The 23315-nt window shown below is 36.9% G+C and overlaps 1 protein-coding gene across 5 annotated transcripts; it reads left to right on the top strand.

The window, feature by feature from the left end:
* The first annotated feature begins 239 nt into the window (after positions 1-239).
* kdm2bb (lysine (K)-specific demethylase 2Bb) lies at positions 240-23151 on the top strand. Of its 5 annotated transcripts, none has more exons than XM_067483857.1 (21): positions 240-490; positions 1030-1174; positions 1309-1387; positions 1525-1571; positions 2370-2548; positions 2663-2769; positions 4838-4931; positions 5189-5342; positions 5557-5672; positions 6216-6342; positions 6950-7344; positions 7421-7507; positions 12713-12943; positions 14006-14149; positions 14264-14350; positions 14481-14816; positions 16110-17173; positions 17266-17429; positions 19329-19490; positions 19723-19941; positions 21037-23151. In XM_067483857.1, exons 1-21 carry the CDS (start codon positions 446-448, stop codon positions 21216-21218), a joined length of 4164 nt encoding a protein of 1387 aa, XP_067339958.1. In that variant the 5' UTR covers positions 240-445; the 3' UTR covers positions 21219-23151. The 5 variants fall into 5 exon arrangements, with proteins under 5 accessions (XP_067339958.1, XP_067339959.1, XP_067339960.1 ...); XM_067483858.1 differs by having other exon boundaries at positions 14490-14816; XM_067483859.1 differs by lacking the exon at positions 240-490 and adding an exon at positions 507-848.
* The last annotated feature ends 164 nt before the right edge of the window (positions 23152-23315 follow it).

The raw sequence follows: 23315 nt of genomic DNA on the forward strand, positions 1-23315 counted from the left end.
TTAATGGTTGAGTGGATTATTATACCATTCCGCGTGATTCACGTCAAGTATAAAACAGAAAATATTGTTACTATTATAATGAATGAAAGAAAATATAACGTTTAAGTCAGAGCTGTTTTTTATGTAGAGAAGCAAAGATCGCTGGCTATGATTCAAGACGGAGGCTCCAAATGTTGTGTACTAGTTGGTGTAAACGTAGTGTTGTTAGTTTGCGCACAAACAAACAGTGCTGGGATTAATGTTTCTTTGTAAAAGCAGTTAAGCGGTGGACTGACATGCCGTGACGTTGTCCAACAATGTTTTGGTTCCTGGCGGTGACGTAATACACAAAAACATGGTTCCCTTGTTTTGAACCTGAAAAAGCGTGCTAAGTGTTTCTTTAACTTCGCTACACATGAAGATGCATTTTCGAAACTGAGTGACTTGAAAACGTTCATAAGAGGCGATGGCTCAAGACGTGGAAACGTGTGGTGAATCAGGACGCAGGCTGGTGTGGACCATCTGCCGTGTTAACGCTAGCTTATGAAGCGAGACTGGCAGCGAGCTAATTAGTTAGCTAAGCTAACGTTTGCAATTGTAAACGTTAAGATGTTGGTCAAGTTATTAAGGTTGTTCAAGTTATGAGTCACGAAGGAAAACGATAGATGTCGCATTTTAGATGAAGCAACTTGTTTGATATTTGTGATAGTTAGATTAGCGTATGGTAGTTAAAACTATAATCCAACATGTAGACCAGTGAAATCCTACAAACATTATGGATCCTTAGGGGCAACGTACCAGGTGCTACCTTTTCCCAGGACTAGTGTGTTTAATGGCTAATGTTTATAATACTTGACATCACCTATACGGTAAAGAAAATCATCAATTTAATACGTCTCCTAAGTCTACTTTTAAAGTTAGGAACAAAATGAACTCTAGTTAGTTTATCATGACTTAAAATGATGATTTATGGAGGGTAAGCTGGGGCTTTTTGTCAGAAAAAGATTCCATTCCACGCGTTCATGTAAATAATCTCTTTTTAAATTGCAGCGCTCAATCTGCCGGAGGATGTACGACGAAAACGAGGATTTGTCTGATGTTGAAGAAATTGCAAACATTCGAGGGTTTAGTGTGGAAGAAAAGCTTGTCAGTGACAGTTACAACGCAAACTTTGTTCAGTGGATGGAGGGTAAAGGTAAAGTAACTTTTTCTTTGAATTGTCATTGTTACTTGATATAAAATAACATGCTTTATTGATTGGCAAAAGGCATGTCTTTACCAAGATACTTTTTGTATAAATGCTAGACTAAAGTGCACAATCTGTTGCAGACTTTACTTATGAATATGTGCAAAGGGAGGCTCTCAAGATCCCACTAATTTTTAAGGAGAAAGATGGACTAGGTATCAGGTGAGAACCAATTCCTTTGAATATACAGATAATAAATAAGAATAATCTGACAATATTTTTGTATATTTGTCTTATGTAATGATTTGCCAGCTTTCTAACCGACTGAATATTACCCCCCCTCTCGTTGATTTGCATAGGATGCCAGATCCAGAGTTTACAGTTAGTGAAATCAAAGGTTTAGTTGGTAAGTAGCTAAAAACAGAAACATTTAACATATAGTAAGTGCTTAGTGCTTAGTAGTGCTTTTTATAAAGGTTGTAGTCTAAGTAAGTAATTGGCTCTTTAAATAAAAAAGTCGCTTTTTCAAAAAGTGGAGGTAAGTTCATTCATCAAACAAAGCTGCTGAAATTTGTAAAATATGGGCCGTAACAGAAGAAGAACCAATCATCAAAAGCTAAAGAGATGTAGTCACAGCATGTTTAAATCACTTTAATAATATCCCTTACGTTTGTACTTTTTTTTTTCGTTTTTTGTGAACACATTTGTTTCTCTCTGTCTGCATGTAATATAACATTTTATAACCATGATCGATGATAGCATAGGGATGTGTAACAGTAGTGTGTGTGTGTGTGTGTGTGTGTGTGTGTGTCCATGTGTACTTTTTAACATTGTGGTTGGTATTGGTATTTTTTGTGCTGCTTAAAAAAACATATTTTTTATCTGTTGCACTCTTTTTGACCTTTTGATAATGTTTTTTTTAATAAGACAATTAAAAAAGTGAGGCATGAATGAAGTAAAAAAAATTACTGGAGTGTAGATTCTCCATCTAGTGGAAAGATGGTGAATTACACAGATATAAAAGATGAAGCAGTGATGCAGTTTTACATGATGGGAATCTGTTAAATGTGAATGTGTACATATTTTCAGTATAGAAATCTCAAAATGACACTATTTTATAGCAATTACAGGTTGTATTACATTTTAATGGCATTAGAAGTGCTTTTATGTTAATTTCACCATGTGTTTTGGTGGTTGATTGTAGGCAGTCGTCGGTCTGTGGATGTTATGGATGTGAGCACTCAGAAAGGCTCTGAAATGAGCATGGCTCAGTTTGTGCGTTATTATGAGACACCAGAGGAAGAGCGGGACAAACTCTTCAACGTCATCAGTTTAGAGTTTAGCCACACTAAGCTGGAGAACCTGATCAAACGACCTACAGTGGTAAACTAACATGATATAATGTTGTAAGGTCACAAATCTGGTACCATATTCCAGGAAAGCATTAATAACAACACTGATTTATAGCTAAAAGTTCAGTTTTTATCATTTTCACAGGTGGACCAGGTGGACTGGGTAGACAACATGTGGCCTCCTGATCTGAAACATAGCCAAACAGAAGCCACCAATGTGATTTCAGAGATGAAGTATCCCAAAGTGCAAAGGTATGACTTTTACTAAATTGTTTCTGTTTTTTCATAAATATTTCCTGAGCTTTATGACATTATGTGAGGGGAAAAATTGAATGTAGAGAGAAAGCTTTAGATAATAGTTATAGATAGGATTGCTGCTTCCTTGACAGTTAATACAAAATCTCCCTCCATCTGAATGTTTCCTTTCCATCATGGTAGTGCACTGCACACTATCTGTCTTATCCACCTCCTGTAAGTGCTCTTGATTGTTGCTAGGCAGCAGAGTTTTTCACCGAGGAAGAAGGTTTATACCAGCTGTGGTCTGACTGCACAGACACCTCTCAGCCAGTCAGCTGCTAGCATTGGTACATAGCTAAGAAATAAAAGCAGTTGTGCTTTACCTTGTAATTCCTGTTTCACCTATTTCCTCCCATTGCACAGAGACCTTATTAAACCACTTCATAGATCTCTGTCTCTGTGCCGAGTCCTGTTTAATAATTCTATTTATAGAATAGATCAATTCTATTGATCTATTTATATTATTATTAGCTAGTATTTATTTGATGTCAGGTTGGTATTTGTGATAGAGATTGGGCTACATAGTATGGAATGAGTGAATATTAGTTTACCTGTGATTATTAATGAATTTCCACCAATATTTGAAATTTTCATTTTGTTTTGAATATTGAATCACACTTTTTTTAGGAGTTCGCGCACCTCTATGTGATCGATGTGGCCTAAAATGTCTGAATTAACTGCGGTTTTTCAAAAAAAAAAAAAAAAGCACACTACAATGTTATTATGAAATTTTAAATTGCAAGGTTGCAGAGTCCAAAGGGAATTACTTAAATTAATTTTGTGATTGCGGGATCACAAATTTGTAGAGGGACTGACTGGTATATTAATACTGAAATACTGAAAAATGTGTCTGTGTATATAGTTTTCTTTCTACTTTCTACTTTATTTTAGTATTCATGTTTTTCAAAAGTGTAAATCATATACATTTTTAAAAGGAAATAGAGAAAGAGAAACATTCTTTCAGAAACAGCATTTTATTATTATAGAAATTATACTTATTTACCATAATACTATATATAGATATAGCAATCCACAAGAGATCAGAGGAAAAACTCACCAGGCCTAAGACTTCCTCATGACAACCCCTTCATCTCCACCACTTGGAGTGAGGGGTCAGCTTGTAAATCAGCTGGCAGCAGGTTTGTGTTTGTGAACAGTTGTTGTAATTGTAAAATTATTTGCTCATTCATTTTTTTAATAAAATAAAAATTAATTGGGGGCTACTCTGATAATAAATCAGTCATTTAAATAATTTGTATATTAAAAATGTCAATGTTAAATCTCACTTTAGGCTCTAAAAAATGTTGATTTTTTTTTTTGTATCTTTTTAAAGATTGAATTAATTGAGGATGTTATCCACAGATGGACATCAATTATGGATTATTGATGTCAGTAGTTGTGTTTGGTTTATTACTTTGTCTTTAAACTTTTATTTATAGCTGTATACAAAATTATTTATTGACCTGGCTATTTTATTTATAGTTCAGTTTAAACAGGATAGTATTGCAGAGGATCTGAATTAGAAATCGGTATTTATGACATGATGCAGGGTAAAGAGATACAGTGTAAACAATTGGTTGTGACATTTGCTGTTAAGGTTGTGATCTATTCAGACCTCTATAGCCAGTTGGCTAACTACCCCTTAATTCAGTTTAAGAAATTCGATGAATGATTTCCTCAGTATGTTTTTTTTCTGACTACACTATTGCATTTTTCAGATAAACTGAGCTGTTCTTATGCAGCTAAATTAGTATGTCATTTGTCTCTCAGAGTGTTAATGATTCTACAATTAATTTCCAAAGGAGCAGTGTCCTGTTGTGAACAAAAGTGCTCTTGTGAGTTATTTCTTGTGGTGTTTTCTATTGGTTTATTTTGTTTCAAGTAATACTCAACTAAGCCTACTGAAGCCTTCTAATTGGTTGAGCTATGAGTTTTTAAAAATATATTTGCAGAGCTTTACTTTACTCGTCCAATATGTGTTTTCTCAGTTATTTTGTTATTTCTTTTTTGTTATTTTCTTTAGATATTGCTTGATGAGTGTAAAAGGTTGCTACACAGATTTCCACATTGATTTCGGGGGAACTTCAGTTTGGTATCATGTATTCAAGGGCAAGAAAGTAAGTTAGCTTTAGTTTCTCATAAAATATCTTATATCTTATGCCAAAGTCCTTTATTGTTATTATTGTTTAGGTAAATTAGTAATAATTTCAACTAAACAACAACATTACAATACAACAACAACAATACTTCAAGAAAGCATGTCTCTGCTAATATTTCTGAAAACCTTGAGTGTTGCTAGTTGTTTCAGTCTTGACACCTGACTCAGCCTGGCCAGAACTGTACAGTCTAACCTATAAATAAAACGTCTCCTCAGGTATTCTGGCTGGTGCCTCCAACCACTCATAACCTTGCCTTATATGAGGACTGGGTCCTCTCAGGCAAGCAGAGTGATATCTTCCTGGGAGACCGAGCTGATGGATGCCAAAGAGTGGAGCTTGAGCAAGGATACACCTTCTTCATCCCATCTGGTGCGTTGGCATGGTTGTTTTAAAGTAGCCAGCAGGAATAACCTACCTGCCACTTGAATGAAGAGAAATGCTAAGCTTTATATGAAAATTATACAGTATATTTAGCTGGTCTTTGCATGAATCCTCTTAAGTGTACCTACACACACACACACACACACACACACACACACAAACTATACCTAAAATCTATACTATATTTTCTTATGTCATTAAGGGTGGATTCACGCTGTTTACACTCCTAAGGATACATTAGTGTTTGGAGGCAACATTCTGCACAGCTTCAACATTCCTATGCAGCTTACCATCCATGAGATAGAGAACAGGACAAAAGTAGGTGTCTGCCTTGATGTATATAACTATAATATCACAAATACACACAAAACGATATGTTTTGAAACGTCAGTGTTGATCACTTTGGGTTACTGTATACTGAGTCCATATTAAAACAATTCTTACTCAATTTCTGGCGGTTAAGTCTTATAGGTTTTTCATTGCTGTTGTAAAATGGTATTATTTAAACAGAATAATAATCACATCTATAGAACCCGAGCTTGCATGTTTGTTCCTGATGTTGTTTACATAATGGCATGAGGACAGAGTCTGGAGGGATGTAGCACAACATATTGCAGTGAGTAGTAATGTCTTAGCCTTGTCACTCTGTTGTTGCTATCATCAATATGTTTCCTCTCTGAAGTTACTCTCATATTCACACACATGTAAAAGCACAGAAACTGACAGACTATGGGTTTAATGGTTTGCCTCTGGAGCTTTTAATTATTTGGCTCGTAGGAATTGGGTTACTAGTAAAAGCCAAAAATAACAAGATTACCTAAGTGCATGAAAACACATATTTTTTTATGTCTCGGTTTTCAGGTTCATTCCAAATTTCGGTTTCCTTTCTACTATGAGATGTGCTGGTATGTCCTGGAGAGATACCTGCATTGTCTGACCAAACGATCTTACCTTTCTCAGGAGACTCGTAAAGAACCTGTACTAATGGGTGAGTAAATTTAAGTAATTTAGCTGTTTTGTACTATTATATGTGCCCATTGATACTGCAGTTGTAATTAGATTTCTTTTGTTATGAAAATTCTTAACATGTTATTAATAAATTACATGTCTTGATTTTCATCTTTCCTACTGTATTCTAACAGACTCTGCAACAACATTTTAATAACATTCATATTTTAGACTCATTTTTTTATGTTTTTTCAACTGGAGGACACAAGTACAAAGCCTGTTTTAAAAAAGCAGCTATGAATGAACAAGCCATTGTAGGAATGTTTTTGAAAATATCTTTTTGCTGATTACTGACAAACATATACAAAAGGGAATTTTATTTATTATCGGGTCTGTTTTTTCATGTGTGTTTGCAATCTAACATGTCATCCGCATTGTTTCACTGCCAATCCTCTCTCTCTCTCTATATATATATATATATCTATATCTATATCTATATATCTATATATATCTATCTATATCTATCTATCTATATATATCTATATATATCTATCTATATATATATATATATATATATATATATGCAGCAAAGGGCACACACTGTATGACAATTAAAATCAAACATTGTTCTAAATTTGTCTTTTCAGACTATGAGACTAAGGCAAACACAGAGAGTCCCTCCTCTGACTCAAGGAGCCAGGATGTGAACGAGGATTCATGTGAGACTCAAGTCAGGGAAGAACAGAATGAGCGAGTTGCTCAGGAAGGACCCTGCTCGCCTGATGTGAAAGGCCAGCAGCTGAAAGCTGTTTTATCTGTTGACTCTGAGGACAGCTGTAATCCCGGCTCCACCTCTCTAGATTTCCCAAAAACTCCCTCTGACTCTCCGGCCTCAGAGTCTCAGAATAAATGGACCCATTTGACAGAGTTTGAACTGAGCGGACTCAGGACACTGGTTGAGAAGCTGGAGTCACTCCCTGAAAATAAGAAATGTGTTCCAGAGGGAATAGTGAACCCACAGGCTCTGCTGGAAGACATTAAGGTAAGAAACGGCAAGATGACAAAGACTTGTTTTTTTGAGTCACACATAAAGTAATGAGTTGACCTCTGTGGTATAGGTTGCCTTACAAGAACATGCTGATGATGACCCCAAGTTAGCAATCACTGGAGCTCCAGTGGTGTTATGGCCTAAGAAAACTGTAAAGGTAAGAACATTTCAGCTGCAGTACGAACTTTTGTGTATTTTATTAAATCTTTGCATTATTTTATACACAATTGACTGAAAAAATCCTTCTAATATTATTTTGTCTGCTTGACACCATTCCTTAGTATACCTTCCAACAAGCATTTTCCTTCTTTACCGTTTTTACCTTTGTTCTCAAGCTCCACTTGTCAATCATAAGTTTTAGTATGTTAGTATTGTATGTTCTTGCTTCTTGAGCACACATTGGATACACGCTTACCTTAGAGAAGTATATGTACTTATTTGCATAATTTTAAAAGGCTGTAGTTTTGCCTAAAAACATAAATATGTATTTAAATTTATCAATAATTAATTTTTTCCTTCTACCATACACACATAGTACTTTTACACACTGTGTTTTGTTATCATGTTGTCATGTTATGTTGTAACACTTTAGTTTGTGTTCTGGATTCCAAAACTAACTTTTAACTAAACTCTTATCAATGGATCATTATTTCTTCGCATCACAAACAGCAATCATATGACACAGTTTTTTGACCTTATTCAAATCCAGACCACAGCATTTTCCACTTGTTAAACTTCAGGCTTACCTGAAGATCATTTTTGTATCAAAATGTATAGTAACTGGTAGTGCTGCATAATTTATCTTTCCACAATTGTTTGATAACGTGAGTTAATTCTGGTTTTGGATTCACTCTGTTAATGATACTTCTGTACAACAGGCTACATGAAACACTTTTGATGTTTGAAGTACATTTAGATGCATATTGATGTGATAGTTGCAGCATACAATAAGAGTTCCTACTGATACATATGTTTTAGCTAGAGTTTGCATTTGTTCAAATGTAATTTTAATCTTGTTTTTTTATTTTCTTAATAAATACTATAGTTACATAAACTAGTTTTGGAGTGGGTTTTAGCTACTAAAAAGTATAAATCGAAGTAGCTAAGTAAAGTTATTTAGAAAAACATGTATATCTCTTATTTTATTTGTGTATTTTTTCAGTTGTGTATTTAAGTTGAGAAATACATTTTTCTTGATAACCAAGCAAGTACTGCCACCTGAATGTGCATTTTTAGTATCAGTATTTTTTACTGAACCTGTATAGATATACACCTTGTCAAATACGGATATGGTAAGACTGATACTGCCAATTAGCTGTAAACACTTGTCAGATTGAAGTGCATTTGTTTTGTGCGTTTTATATTAAGTGGAAAAATACAGTAAGTGCTCAGTCATTTGTCCTTTAATGAGGTAAAAGTTAAATTATAAGGAGCTATGCGTTTACATGAGCTACACTGTTCACTAGTATTTTAATAGATTTTTATATTTGTGTTATGTTTTATATTTTGCACATGCTTTCATTTTCTTTCTAATTGTCCAAACAAATGTTTGATCTGTGTAATGCAGGCAAAGAAACCTCAGCAGGAGGTGGGAGGATGGGATGTGTTGTATATGAATGTATGGAAGTAATTTCTATTTGTCTCATGGACCTTCTGAATCACCTCCACCCATCCCTCGAAAGGCCAGCTGCTGGTTGTGGGGCCTCTTTGTGTTTGCCTTTTGTAATGAGATGCCATCTGGCTCTATTGGCTGTACAGAGCCTGCTCTCTTCTCCCTGTGAAACTCATTATGAATATGACAACACTATTTCAGCATTTCCTCTCCTCATTGGATACAGGCAGGCACCCCCAGTACATATTTGGATGCACAGCAGCTTCCCATTGGCCCTGTGCTTCCCAGCACCCCTCCTCTTTTTCAGGGAATTGATCCATATTAATGAGACAGGGCTGGCTGTGTCTCCTACATCTGCTTGTGGTATTGTGGAGCTTTGGAGCAGGAGGGAGGGCTGTAGGCCAGACAGCAGTAGCAGGAGTAGAAGGAGGAGGAGACTGCAGCCATGTCAGTTTACTGTGAGGTGGACAGTGTGTGAAAACCAGTCATGGCCATGTCGCTCAGCGCTGATGATGAGGACTACGAATCTGACTCGGAGCAGGTTAGCACATCAAACCCCTGCAGGCAGACATAGCGAGGCCACCAGAGGAATGCTTGTGCCAGACAGAGCAGTGTGCAGCATCACAGGGGAGCGAGGAAATGGAGCTACCTGGAGAGAAATGCATTGATTGAGTCCACCCTCTGTGCTTGGTCTTTGATTTTTGCCCATTGTTTTGTTTAATAGGTTTTCTGATTGCTTGTGCATGCTTGTGTGTTTTTAGTCAGGTAAATTCAATGATATGAGAACGCTGTGTGTTTATATAGCTCAGAGCATAAGGGATGCTATTGGTTGTTCCAAAGAAGAGAAGGAGAGGAATGGGAATTTATGGAGATACAGAAGATGAATTTTACATGGTTTAATTGTAAAAGCATCAGATGCACATGCTAGAAAATGTGTGATAGTAAAAAGAAAAAATGGTTATTGTGCCAGTTTGTGTTAATGACATAGAATTGTACAATTATTATTGTATATAATAATTGTTTATAATACCTGCCTACACAGCAAAAATATATTTATTAATTTAAATATTTTTCTTACTTTGAAGTACACCCTTTACATGAATTCTCTGGCCACATTTGGATTTGAAAAAAAGATGAAAGCTGAGTTAATTTTTATGAAATTTGCATTTTTAAAATATTTTTATTTAAATCATGCAAATGGGCTTGTTTTTGGTGTCACACTTGAGCTTTTTAAGCATCAATTAAAGATGTTCACAGCAGATTAGGTAACTACCTTTTGATTTTAGGCAGTGTTACCCAAAAAGCCAAACAACTGTAAATAGAATGTACAAACTGTTTGTTTATACAGTATATTTTCATGATCTCCAAAGCATGCCGTGTGTACTCTGAAGTTTTTTTTTTAAGTGATTGATCTACACTGTTGCTGTTTTTCAGTCTAGTCCACAGTTTCTCACAGTTACTGTACACGCCACACAAGGCTGTACTAGAGTTGATAAGCAATGTTTTTTTTTTTCAAGTGTAGAATTTGGGCTCAGCTCTACATACTGTGTACAGTATGTGCACATGTTTTGAGTTCTTTCTTTCAAACCCAGCATCACACTTACAGCATTTGTCCCCTCCAAAGCTTAACAGAAAAGTAATTCTCCAGGATCTTGTGAACCCAATTTGTTTCCAAGTCAATTGTTTCATTCACAGAAAAGGCTTAAGAGAAATAATGACATTTATTTAGAATATTTGAGAAACATAAAAATAAACAGAAAGGGTTCTATTTGTCAGTGTAAACGTCAAAGTATACTGTGTATTTCTTTGGCAGTCAGCTTTTCTGCTTCGCTAAGACAATTTGTCCTTTTTTTTTTGCAATCTGTGCTCAGTGTGTAGTTAAAGTGAAGTATATTGTCAGTAATTTTCATTGTTCAACACTAGATGTTCAAAATTTTTAATTCCCAGCTGAATGAAGTTTGAAGTAAAATTACTAGGTGGTCATTTGTTCTGGTATTACTGTACAAAGGAGACACATTTATATTCTGTGAGCTGTTAAGAGATGTGCATATTCTCTGGCCAAGATATACTGAAAACCATTTCACTTGTGTCTAAGATAGGAGGTAGTTACTTAGACTGAGAGGCAGTTTATTTCTTTGGTAGAGTTATTGTGAACCTCCCCTGTCATTAATTACTAAGCATCATAGGAATATCTGCTTTAGAGATCACCGACTTAGCAGACTGTGGGGAGTTTAGAGGAGATTTAGGGGACAATATGGACAGCTATCTGAAATCATTTACCTTGTATACTTTTTTATCCCTTGTATCAGTTCAAATAATTCGTATAATCAGGCAGTAATTAAAACAGTACACACCATAATGTGTGGCTAACTGTTTTTTTATTTAATCTGATATCAGATTTTTTTTTTTTTTATAATTTTGACGTGTTGTCTGAGACTTGCACCTAGTAAAAGCTGGGCTAAAGATCATGATGCTTTAGGTACAGCGATGGGTTTCTTGTGCTGGAATATTTGGTCTAATTTCAGTGTACTTACTGTATGTAATCCCCATGAATACCCCTGAACATCAGAACAGTTCAGTGCAGACTGCACAAGCCCTACCCCCCAAATATCTCACTCTAATCCTGTCTGGTAACCACATATCTGATTGCCTGTGTCAGTCCATTTCATGGCTATTGTTAGAAAAATATATTATTTTATGCCTAAGATTGAGCCTGCTTTCTTTTTCTGTTAGAGGGTCTCATTACAGTTCTTATTGGTTACAAGTCTGTGTGTCACAGACTGTTCTGTTAGGGAACGGGACGTGGCTGTTGCTATGCTGACGCTAGGAAAATGTGCACTGCCGATGTAACTAAAGAAATCTGATCTTCTTTTCCAAGAGCTGCAGTGTTTTGCACCCGTTGTTCTTGTTTAGTTCATCTTAGAAAGTGTCACACATTTTCTCACATGGCATGGTGGGCAGTTTTCTGACATGTGGTTTTCATGTTAAAAATAGATTGTTGTGGTTGGGTTCTGAGCTTGAGAATTAACAGAATATAAGACACAAACACAAGAACATTAATGATGCACATCAAAGCCACCTCATCTCCATTACCCTCTTCTATTAAATAGAGCACATTTAATGGGTGCCGTTATAAAGCAGTCTGCGCACCCCCTAAAAAAGAATAATAGATGATAGATGATCTATGATCTATGTGTGAAATGTAGCCATAAGTGCAGTTTCTCTTTGAAGTAGAAACATGCAAGCAAGTGAAGGGCTAAATTTGGAAGACGCCTCCGGGGACATTCTTGATGTGTTTGTTTTCTCCTGCATCTTGTGCTTTCACTGCCGTGAATAATGTGTTTATACACCGCATGTTTTGAGCAGATTTGTGTTTGATGATATATAGATGCAGGTACTGAATCCTTTTTTCCATGTGTCTTAATCCAGAGTCAGAAAGTGTAAATAAAGGATCAGGCAGTTTGCCTATATCTACAATAACTCTGACCATAATGGGCTGCTTTTTTCTTATTACATAACATAATAAATGCATTTTTATTCCATCATTACTAAATTAAATGCAATGTAATTTGAAGTATTAGGTGTAATTACCTTTTAGAAATGAGAAATCATTTGGTAAGAAAACTGAATTGTCAAATTGTCAACTTTCTTAATTAAAGTAATTATTCTGACATATAGATGCCCATTTGTGAAACATTTGTTGACTTACGGTTGTAGGTACCTGACAATATATTTTCTTCATCCTTTTAGCCCCGGCCTCCCAACCGGCCGAAACCTAAGATGGCAGCATCTCCTGCATCAGCAGTCAAGCTGTCAGCTAGTCGAGGAACATCTGGTGCCAGAAGGAGAAGAACCCGCTGCCGTAAGTGTGAAGCATGCCTGCGGACGGAGTGTGGAGAGTGTCACTTTTGTAAAGACATGAAGAAGTTTGGTGGACCAGGCCGCATGAAACAGTCCTGCATCATGAGGCAGTGCATTGCAGTGAGTACACTGTCTATACTGTTCTTAGTATTTCTTATATGCTCAGTGTTAAGAGAATAGTTTTAAGTTTTGAGAGATATGCATATTTGTTTTTTTAGATAAGCATTAGCTGAAATGCCAAGACCATTTTCTGTGAGCTTAGCTTAGTTTAGCACAAAGCTTGAAATCGGGGCAACAGCTAGTCTGGCTCTGTCCATAAGTAAAAAATACACTTACCAGCATCTCGAATGTCACAAATTACCGTTTTATTTCTTGTTTGTTAAAAATACAAAAAATCTGAAACAATTTTATGGTGTTGTCGAGTCACCATGAGGTTTTGTAGGCATCTAGAAAAGTAGTTACTAAACCTGGGCAAGAAATATTACACCCTTGTTAAGCCACAACTTGTCCTGCTTGCCAGCTGTAACTTCACTTTTATGTTACTGACAGTGTGTGCGGTGTAGTGTATTTTCCGAATCTAAAACTATTATTTTAACCAATGTAATGAATGCAGCTTTCCTTTCATTTTGAATACTTCAGTTTATTTGTGCCCAGGTAGTCCATGGTAGATATCCAAAGTGGTTGCTTGGGTGTTCCAAAGGGTTTCTATGGTAACTGTCAGTGGTTGCTAGTTGCCATTTGCCATTCTTGTAGTAATGATACAAGTAATAATATCAAAGCAAATACTTAATTATGCAAGAGCAGCAAAAGTAAGCGTCACAGATACAGACAGACAGATTGTGTTCAAATGTTTCAGCACCTTGGAGAGAGACAGTTTGTTCCTGCACCATACTGTTTATAGAAAACCAGAAATATTTGGTTTGAATAAAAGACTTGTGTTTTATGGTAACATATTTTGCTTTGTTGCAACAGTAGTGTTTATATACTGTTTAATTAACAGACAGAATGCATAAAGTATTGCCCACAATTTCATTGTGGGCAATACTTTTTTTTTTTGCACTATATATTACAAATTTGAGTGAGGTGTGTGTCAGCTGTAAACAAGAATTGGTATAAAAAGGAGGTTGATCTAATACGGCTGATTTATCTTTTATAATGTTTGTGCGTTTGTTGTTTCTCCAGCCTGTTTTGCCCCACACAGCAGTGTGTCTTGTCTGTGGGGAAGCAGGGAAGGAAGACACTGTGGAGGATGATGAAGAGAAGTTTAACCTTATGCTCATGGAGTGCTCTATCTGCAATGAGATTGTTCACCCTAACTGTCTTAAGGTAAATTACTCTATACATAATCTAAATTGTGCTCTTAAAATTGGTTATGTTGTTTGCTTCTTTTTATAGCTGCCCTTGCCCATTTATTAGCATGCATGTGCTCCTTTTGTTCAGGTTAAAGATTCAAATGGAGTTGTGAATGATGAGTTGCCAAACTGCTGGGAATGCCCAAAGTGCAACCATGCAGGGAAAACAGGGAAAGTAAGCATCTTCATGGACTTTCTTTATATGTCACATATATGAGTTATATAATACTTAAACAGTTGGCTGTATCTCAGAATAACCTCAGAACCAGAGGAATAAAGTTGTGTTCTTTTTTTCTAACCTTTTGGCCTCAAAGCAAAAAAGGGGGCCAGGATTTAAGTATGCCTCAAATCTTCCTGGCTCCCTTCTTAAAGAACCACGGCTTAATCGGGAGTTGAAAGAGGAGCCTGATCCACCTATGGTGGCAACAGCAACTGTTGCTGCTTTGACTAACACATCTGCTGTGAAGAGAAAGGCAGAACGGGAAGATATTGCAAAGAGAAAAGATGAAGAGCCTCCCAAGAAACGCCCCCCTTTGCTGTGTCTGGATGGTATGCCCCGACCAAGGCTTGAGGACAACCCACTGAGGAAAAAGAGGAAACTTTTTGATACCAATGAAGAACCTGTCATTGTAAAAAAGAAGGTGAGGCTCTCATCTGTTTGTAATTTATTGTCAGTTTTGCTAAAGTAAATTGATTGTTTTTTTACAACAACCAAACCAACAACCAAAAACAAATGAAATCTATCTATCTTTCTAAAGCTTTCAGACACCATTCCCTTTTTTGTCTGTAAATTTATTAAAAATAAAAAACTGAAATATCGTAAGTAATTAGACCTTTTAAAACACTATACTTTTAGCTCAGATCCTGCCCATTTCCCTTGATCATTAGTGAGATTTTTCTCCACCTTCACTTAAGTCCACCTCAAATTATAGAGATTGGACATTGATTTGGAAAGGCACACACCTTTTTATAGAAGGCCTCACAGCTGACAATGAATACTGCATCAGAACACAAGCCGTGAGGTCAAAGGGACTGCCTGCTGAGCTCAGAAACACAATTCTTGCAAGGCGCAGACCTGGAGAAGGCTATTTAATAATTTTTGTAGCACTGCAGGTTCCCAACAGTACAGTGTACAGTGCAGTACTCACCTCCATAATTCTCAAGTAGAGAAAGTTTTGGACAAACGGGCCTCTTCCAAGAGCTGGTCACCCAACCAAACTGAGCAATCGGGGGAGAAGGGCTTTGGAAAGAAAGGTGACAAAGAACCAAATGCTCACTCTAATTGAACTCCAGAGAACCTGTTTGGAGTTGGGACAATGTTCCAGAGGGACAACCATTACTACCCTCCACTGATTTGGGCTTTATGGAACAAGATTCTCTGGTCTGATGAAACCAAGATTAACCTTTTGGGCCTCAATTTTTTAATGTTATGTGTAGATGAAACCAGGCACTGTCCATCACCTGTGTTACGACCCCGGCTCAAAGTCAGCAACATAGACAAGCCATACCAATGCAATCCTAAAACATGAATTTGAACGATTGTAGTACCAGGCTGCAACATAACAAAATTGAGGAGAGTAAAGGGGGTCTAAAAATTTTGCGAATGCACTTTATAATATGTGTGTGTGTGTTTGTACATATGTATGTATGTATGTATATAAATAAATATGAAAATGAATTATAGAAGACTTGGGGCAAGGCCTTTGTGCACTTGCTTGATTTGATGTTGAGTCACGGTCAAAAAGTTTTCTTTAGCTAAGCTGGTTATATTTGGCATATTTTAAATTAAAGCTACTGTAACTCAGTTCAAAACGGACACGGAATATACAGTAAAGAATATTTTTGAAACATTTAATTTGAGTATCCTCAAATGCATACTGAGAAATTGAAAATTGTGGCTGTTTAAAAACATAATTATGGTTGCTGTTTTATAGAAGAAGCTGTCGAGACCGGATGATCCCTTGACTCCAAAGCTTTTGCGGCAAATCAAGACAGAGAATGATCACAATGATGAAGACGATGACCAGGAGGATCATGAAGAAGATGGATTCTCCTTAGATAGGGTTCATTTCAGAGAGAAAAACAAGGATGATGATGAGGACCAAGAGGAAGAGGAAGAAGAGACAGTAACAAGAGAGAGAGACAGTAGTGCAGAGGATAAAGGAAAGGTCATGTTATGTCCACTACTTAGAACATCTGCTGCCAGGGAAAGTGATCAGTCATCGACCAACTCTCCTAGAGCAGGACCCAGCAGTGAATCAGGAGATGCCCAGGAGAGGAGTTCTGCTCAGCTTAAGGCTCGCCATCAGCGCAGACGTACCCCCAACAAAGAGCTGAGCAAAGAGTTTAACCAGGAGATCCCTAAGACAGAAGATTGTCTGATCAACCAGAATCATGGCTCAGCGAAGACAGAGGACAGTCTGGCAAATCACAATCGACGACCATTACAGAATGAGGATTCAGTGACAAATCAGAATCGTAAACCAGTGAAAACAGAGGATTTATGCTCTAATCAGAGCCGTAAGGCCCTAAAAGTAGAAGATGTGGCCAATCAAAACAGACGACCCCTAAAAGCTGAGGATAGCCTGGTCAATCAAAACCACAGGCCAGTAAAAACTGAGCCTGAGAACGAAGTAGATGACCAGAAACCCAGATGGCCTCTAAATAACAGCAGCAGTGACCTGGGTGACTGGCTGCAGCATAGAGGGCGGGAGGTGAACGGTAATCCTCGTGGTTACTCAGCACTTGGCTGGAACAGGAGCTCACAAATCACACCAATATGCCCTCGGCCACTCCCCTGCCGGTCACCACCAAAATGTATCCAAATGGAACGCCACGTGATCCGACCTCCTCCCATCAGTCCTCCACCTGACAGACTGCCGCTAAACGATGGGGAAGCTCATGTGATGCGACGAGAGACGTGGATGTCAGTATTCAGTCACCTGACTCACAGAGATCTTTGTGTCTGCATGCGTGTCTGCAGGGCCTGGAACAGATGGTGAGTACAAGATGTACTGTGGAGTTGAAACATGTCCTCTACACTTCCTCACACAGCGTTCCTCTGAAAGTATCTGCTGCATGTCTCACCAGGTGCTGTGACAAGAGGCTTTGGAAACACATCAACCTGAACCGTTGTAAGTCAATCACACCTCTCATGTTGAGTGGGATCATCCGGAGACAGCCAGTTGCTCTGGACCTTAGCTGGACCAACATTTCTAAGAAACAACTAAGCTGGCTAATCAACAGACTGCCAGGTACATAGTACATAGTGTTTTTTAAATATATAAATATCTAATAACTGAGATAAGGTGCATATTTGGAGGAAAATTAGAGAGCATTTTTTATCACTGAATATCACTAGAAGCAAGAGGTATAAAGGTGATAAAAAATCAGGAAGGCACTAGAGCAGGGAATATATGTTGAATTATATGAATTTTTAAAATGTTAGGCATTCCTAATGATTACATGAAAGAAAAAGTAAAGGATAATACAGGATAATTGTAGAGATGTAGGGACACTGCTTCACCTTACTATGGTATCTATTAGCACAAACATTAAGTTGTGACGATGTGAAAAATGTAAATAAGAACAAATTACAATGCTTTGCAAATCTCGTCAACCCATATTTTACTCACAATATAACATAAACAACATATCAGATGTTGAAACTTTGACATTTTAACATTTCGTCATGTCTCAAAAAAGCTTGAACAGAAAAAAAGGCTGGAAAAGTAATTGCTGCAATAAACAAAACAAAAGGAAGAGCATTTGACAACTAATTGGGTTAATTGGCATCAGGTCAGTAACATGACTGTGTATAAAAGGAGCATTTCAGAGAGGCAGAGAATCTCCAATGTAAAAATAAGCATATGTTCACCAGTCTGTGACAAACAATTATGGAACCATTTCAAAAAAATGTTCTTCAATGTAAAATTGCAAAGACTTTGAAGATCCACCATCTACAATATATAATATCATCAAAAGATTCAGAGAATCAGGAGGAATCTCTGTGTTCAAGAGAGGAGGCTGGATGTTCATGATCTGCGGGCCCTCGGGCAGCACTACATTAAAAACAGACACTATTCTCTACTGGACATCACTGCATGGGCTCAGGATAACTTCCAGAAATCCCTGTCTGTGAACACGGTTTACCGTGCAATCCACACATGTAAGTTAAAGCTGTATCATGCAAAGAAGAGGCCATATGTGAAAACGATCCAGAAACACTGCTGTGTTCTCTTGGCCAAAGATTATTTAAAATGGTCTGAGGCAAAATGGAAAACTTCTGTCCCATGGACTAAAGGAGGGACCATCCAGCTTGTTATCAGTGGACAGTTCAAAAGCCTGTATCTTTGATGGTATCAGGGGTGCATTAGTGCCTATGGTGTGGGCAGCTTACACATCTGGAAAGACACAATCAATGCTGAAAAATATAAAGAGTTTTTAGAGCAACATATGTTCCTATCCAGATTACGTCTCTTTCAGGGGAGATCTTGCATATTTCAGCAAGAGCTCCAACTTATTTGAGATGTGTTGCTGTCATCAAATTGAAAATGGGCTAATATTTTCTATGGCGATGATGGTAAAATATCTTAGTTTCAACATCTGATATGTTGTCAATGTTCTATTGTGAGTAAAATAAAATGAAAATATTAAAGATTTTAGACACAAAGATTTAGATTTTTCACTAACGGTATATGATTTTGTAAGTGTGTAGTCTTGTTACTATTTTGGAGTGTGCCTGTCTAACATGCGATTTTAAAGAAGTTAAGAGTTTGTCTGTTGTCATTGTGAAACTTTCTGAACTTTACCAAGTGTTTGAGTAACATTCGCCCATATGGCCCTTTCATATGGATAATTGTGTCCCCAGAGACGTCTGAATTTAGATGGTTAACTTTAGATGGTTTTCTTTGTTACTTCCCTTTGTTTGATCATTCAGTTAAATAGGTAAGAATACTCACTGCATCTGTTAATTTATTCTGTGACCTCTAATTAACTAAAATGCTCAAACATAGGCCACATTTCTTCCCCATGTTGAACATGAGATAAATATGTACTATTTTTATGGTAATGGTAGAACAGAAGAATATGAAAAATGTAGCTTGATTTAAAATGTCTAACCTGATGTTAAACTGTCCTTGCTATCCCTGCAGGTCTGCGTGTGCTACTGTTGTCAGGATGCTCCTGGGTGGCGGTTTCTGCACTTTGCACCTCTAGCTGTCCTCTTCTGCGAACTCTGGATGTTCAGTGGGTTGAGGGACTCAAAGATGCCCAGATGAGGGACCTGCTGTCCCCTCCCACAGATAATAGGCCAGGTACTGAACTGTAATTTACATGCTCTGTCTAAACCGTTTCAGTGGATGAATAAGTGGATTGGAATAGTATACTATACTTTTGATGCATCATGATTCTACACAGCTAATATCTAAATGGATGGTTAACAACTATAAAACTGTGAGTGGCACGAAGGGTAACTGGTCAGATATATAAATGACATTTACTGTATACAGTAAATAGTCTTTTCCTCTGTTTTTACAAACATTGCAGGTCAGTTAGATAACAGGAGTAAGCTGCGCAACGTGGAGGACCTGCGTCTGGCGGGGTTGGACATCACAGACACGTCCCTGCGCCTCATCATTCGTTACATGCCGTTGTTATCCAAGCTGGACCTCAGTTACTGCAACCACGTCACTGACCAGTCTGTCAACATTCTGACTGCTGCAGGGACGACCACTAGGGACTCACTCACTGACGTCAACTTGTCAGGTACGTACCTATCTGTCGTGAATAAATAAAATCTCTATTCACATTGGATTATAGTGGATTTTGTGATAACTCCCCCAGGTGAAAATAGATATTTACTTTTAATTAAAGGGCCATAATGGTGCATTTTTCTAGACCTAAGTAACTACAAATAAAGCATGCTTTGCACTTCTGCAGGACAATCTAGTGTTGTGCCTCTCAAATACAGACTGACACTGACATACAGACAATCCCCGGCTCCTCTGGTCATATGTCAAAGTGTCTTTTAGCAAGACACTGAACCCCAACTTAGTTTCTCCCTGTGAGTGTCGGCCAGCTGCATAGCAGCTCCCCCATCGGTGTATTAGTGTGTGATTGTGAGTGCAAATGGGTGAATTAGAAGCAAGTAGAAAAGTGCTACATAAGTGCAGACCATTTACCATTTATTTTTTACATCAGATCATGACCAATTAAATTTCTTTTTTGCAAAAAAAACCCCTCATATGTCAAAGCGAAAACAGGTCTCTACAAAGTAATTTAAATAAATAATATAAAAAGCCATAGATTTACCACTTTCCAGACAGGTCAAACATTAGAGGAATATTCTGAGAATGAACAAGTGTCCTGCCCATTCATTCCATCTTTCTTCACTGCCTAATACTCTGTTGTAAATACCATATATGTTATTCATCAGTGTTTATTAACTGTTTTGGAGAAGTTTTGATTCAGCTTTATGATTATTTTAAAAGATATAATTTGTGTTGTTACTTCTCACACATCTAATATAGGTAAAGCAAAAAAATAAAAATTGTTGCCAAGTGTACAATTGCTAAAAACTGTCAGGTCTTATACCTGTTGCCTCTCCTGAATGCTATTAAATGTGAGAAGCCTTGAATCAGTCACTGTTATGGTAAAGGCTGAAAGGCAAATTAACTAGTAAAGTTTTTCTGATGGGTGCGACGATCTTCACATTTATCCCGTGCCTACAATAATGAGGCCTTTTCCACTTCATATCTGGGAATATCCCGAAAGGCATGTGTGTCATTGCTTATGGCAGTACAGGCGACCCATTATGCATCATTTGCTCCTTTTCCTCTAACCTAAATTCTCCTCCTTTAGTCTGTAACAGGGTCACTGACCAGTCGCTGACCTATTTCAAACGCTGTGGAAGCATATGTCATATCGACCTTCGATACTGCAAACAGGTGACCAAGGAAGGATGTGACCAGTTCATCGCAGAAATGTCAGTCAGTGTGCAGTTTGAACTGATAGAGGACAAACTACTGCAAAAAATCAGCTAGACAGAGGATTGTGAAAGACCATGACATTTAAAAGCAGTGGAGCTACTGTCCACATGGAGGCAGCAGATGACTGTGATGTGGAGGAAGGCACTGTGTTTCATAAACGTTTGCAGACTACTAAACACAGGCAGTGTCTGCTTTGGTAAAAGTGATGTAAAGGGAAGCTGTGCTGCTAAGCCAGAATGAACAAATGGTCCAACAGGAAAGTTCAACAAGGCAATATTGCAAAAATGTTAAGTTGTTGTTTGCACCTGTTTATAAATTATTTATTTCTTTATGTTGATAATGTAACAATTTCTCAATTGGTGTTCATAGATTATTTTTTGTTCCAATGCAAGATTTATTGCATTATAGATTAATATTTTTGTATCAGAAAGTGTTTCATACATTTATGTGCAGTATTGAATGCACCAATATATAGTATCATAATATTGAAATCATTCTGCATTATTGTTAAGCTCTTCTTTTATATTAAGAGACAAAGGTCTAATAATGTGTTGCCAAACAGTTGGATGGTAGCTTGTGTTTCTGTGGGTGCTTTATATTTTATTAGTGTGTCAGTGCTCTGTTTCAGATTGGACAAAGGTACTGTACATTTTGTTTTTTTCTAAGATTACATACAATGTTGCTATGTCCTTGTGGATATGTAGAAGAAAAGTTATGGTATTTGCACTGATAAAGTAAATATGAATACATGAATGTATTCACACATACACTAAACACTGTACAGTGTATAAAGAATATTTTTTCAACACTTAAATGTTCTGCTAATCCAACTAACAGCTTCTAGTTACTGGGTTATATTAAGACATACCTGCATAAAAAGGTGTCTGTCAGTCTCCATCACTCCTTAGTATTATTGGTGCTTTGTAAAAGAAAGCGTTTTACGTCTGCATGCAGCAAAGAAATCTGTTCAAACACCAGTCAATAGATTTAGTAACTGTTAAACAATATAACCATTTTTTTGCTACTGTCCTTAACTGAACTCCATATGATAAAAAAGTGAGACTTGGTGCTAAATCATGCAAAAAATGAAGAATTAACCAAGCCCAGGAATAGGAAGTTACATTTGCATAAATCGTTTTGAAACTTTTTTTTATTATGTGAACCCGAAACATTGTGTCTCAGGTGTTATAAAACTGACAAGAGGCCAAATCATAAATGAAAAAACTGCTTGAAAAGGACTTTCTCTGTTTTTTTCCTGACCCAAGGACCAAGGAGAATTGTCCTCTGCATTCTAAGACCAAGGGATCTCCATGGTTGATGTGATCCATGCCAATCTCCTGACATGAGGCCCTGACAACAAGGTTAAGAAAGAATTTTAGGACCAAAGATGGTAAACAGTTATTTTATTATAGTATCAAATATGAAATTCGGAGGAACCATACACCAAATGTTATATATAAAGAGTCTATAAAACCTATTTTTTGAAACATTTGTGCAAATGTAAAAGTGAAAAAGGATTAGGTTTATTATTTAGTCTAAGTAATAGGTTCCACTGAAATACACTTAACTTTTTTTTCTTAAAATTGTTTCTTAAAAGTTCTGTTTTTAGTGAATTTTGTGTTACAGGAATTTGCAACCTATGCAACCTTGGCATTTATTAGTGTTTCCAGAAGTCTTGCATATTCATTACACTATTAAAACTCCTACAGAAATCACACATATTTGAATCAGTGCAAACATTTTGCAGCATAACGATTTGATAGGTTTGCATTTTCCTTTATTGTTAACTTGTTTAAAATGTTTTTGTGTAAATTTAAGTGACAGTACACTTCAAATGATGGATTTACATTGAAATTTAGTTTTATCCAAGTCTCCATAAAATATTTTATTACCACTGTAAATCTTATGTCTGTACATATTGTACATTTAAAGCTTCAAGGAAAAGATAAGTCAACCTTTGAGATATTAAATTCATTTTAAATACTGAGCTGTATCTAAATGTGTTTACTTGGTCTTTTAAATGTTGGAATCTATAAGGCACCCATGGTTTCCATGGTAAAGGCAAACCAATAGTCATATCTGTTGGCAAACAAATGTATGTTGTAGTTCAGTGTTTGTGGGTAACTTGAATCAGGGATGGATATGGCAAAT

This window comes from Channa argus, chromosome 18, assembly GCF_033026475.1.
Source record: "Channa argus isolate prfri chromosome 18, Channa argus male v1.0, whole genome shotgun sequence".
Taxonomy (NCBI): domain Eukaryota; kingdom Metazoa; phylum Chordata; class Actinopteri; order Anabantiformes; family Channidae; genus Channa; species Channa argus.

Bases quoted from the DNA above. Each gene is read 5' to 3' on its own strand.
- kdm2bb (XM_067483857.1), top strand. From the start codon at position 446: ATGGCTCAAGACGTGGAAACGTGTGGTGAATCAGGACGCAGGCTG. The intron at 14,817-16,109 runs GTGAGGCTCTCA...GCTGTTTTATAG, and splicing joins CTGTCATTGTAAAAAAGAAG to AAGAAGCTGTCGAGACCGGA. The intron at 17,430-19,328 runs GTACATAGTACA...CTATCCCTGCAG, and splicing joins GCTAATCAACAGACTGCCAG to GTCTGCGTGTGCTACTGTTG.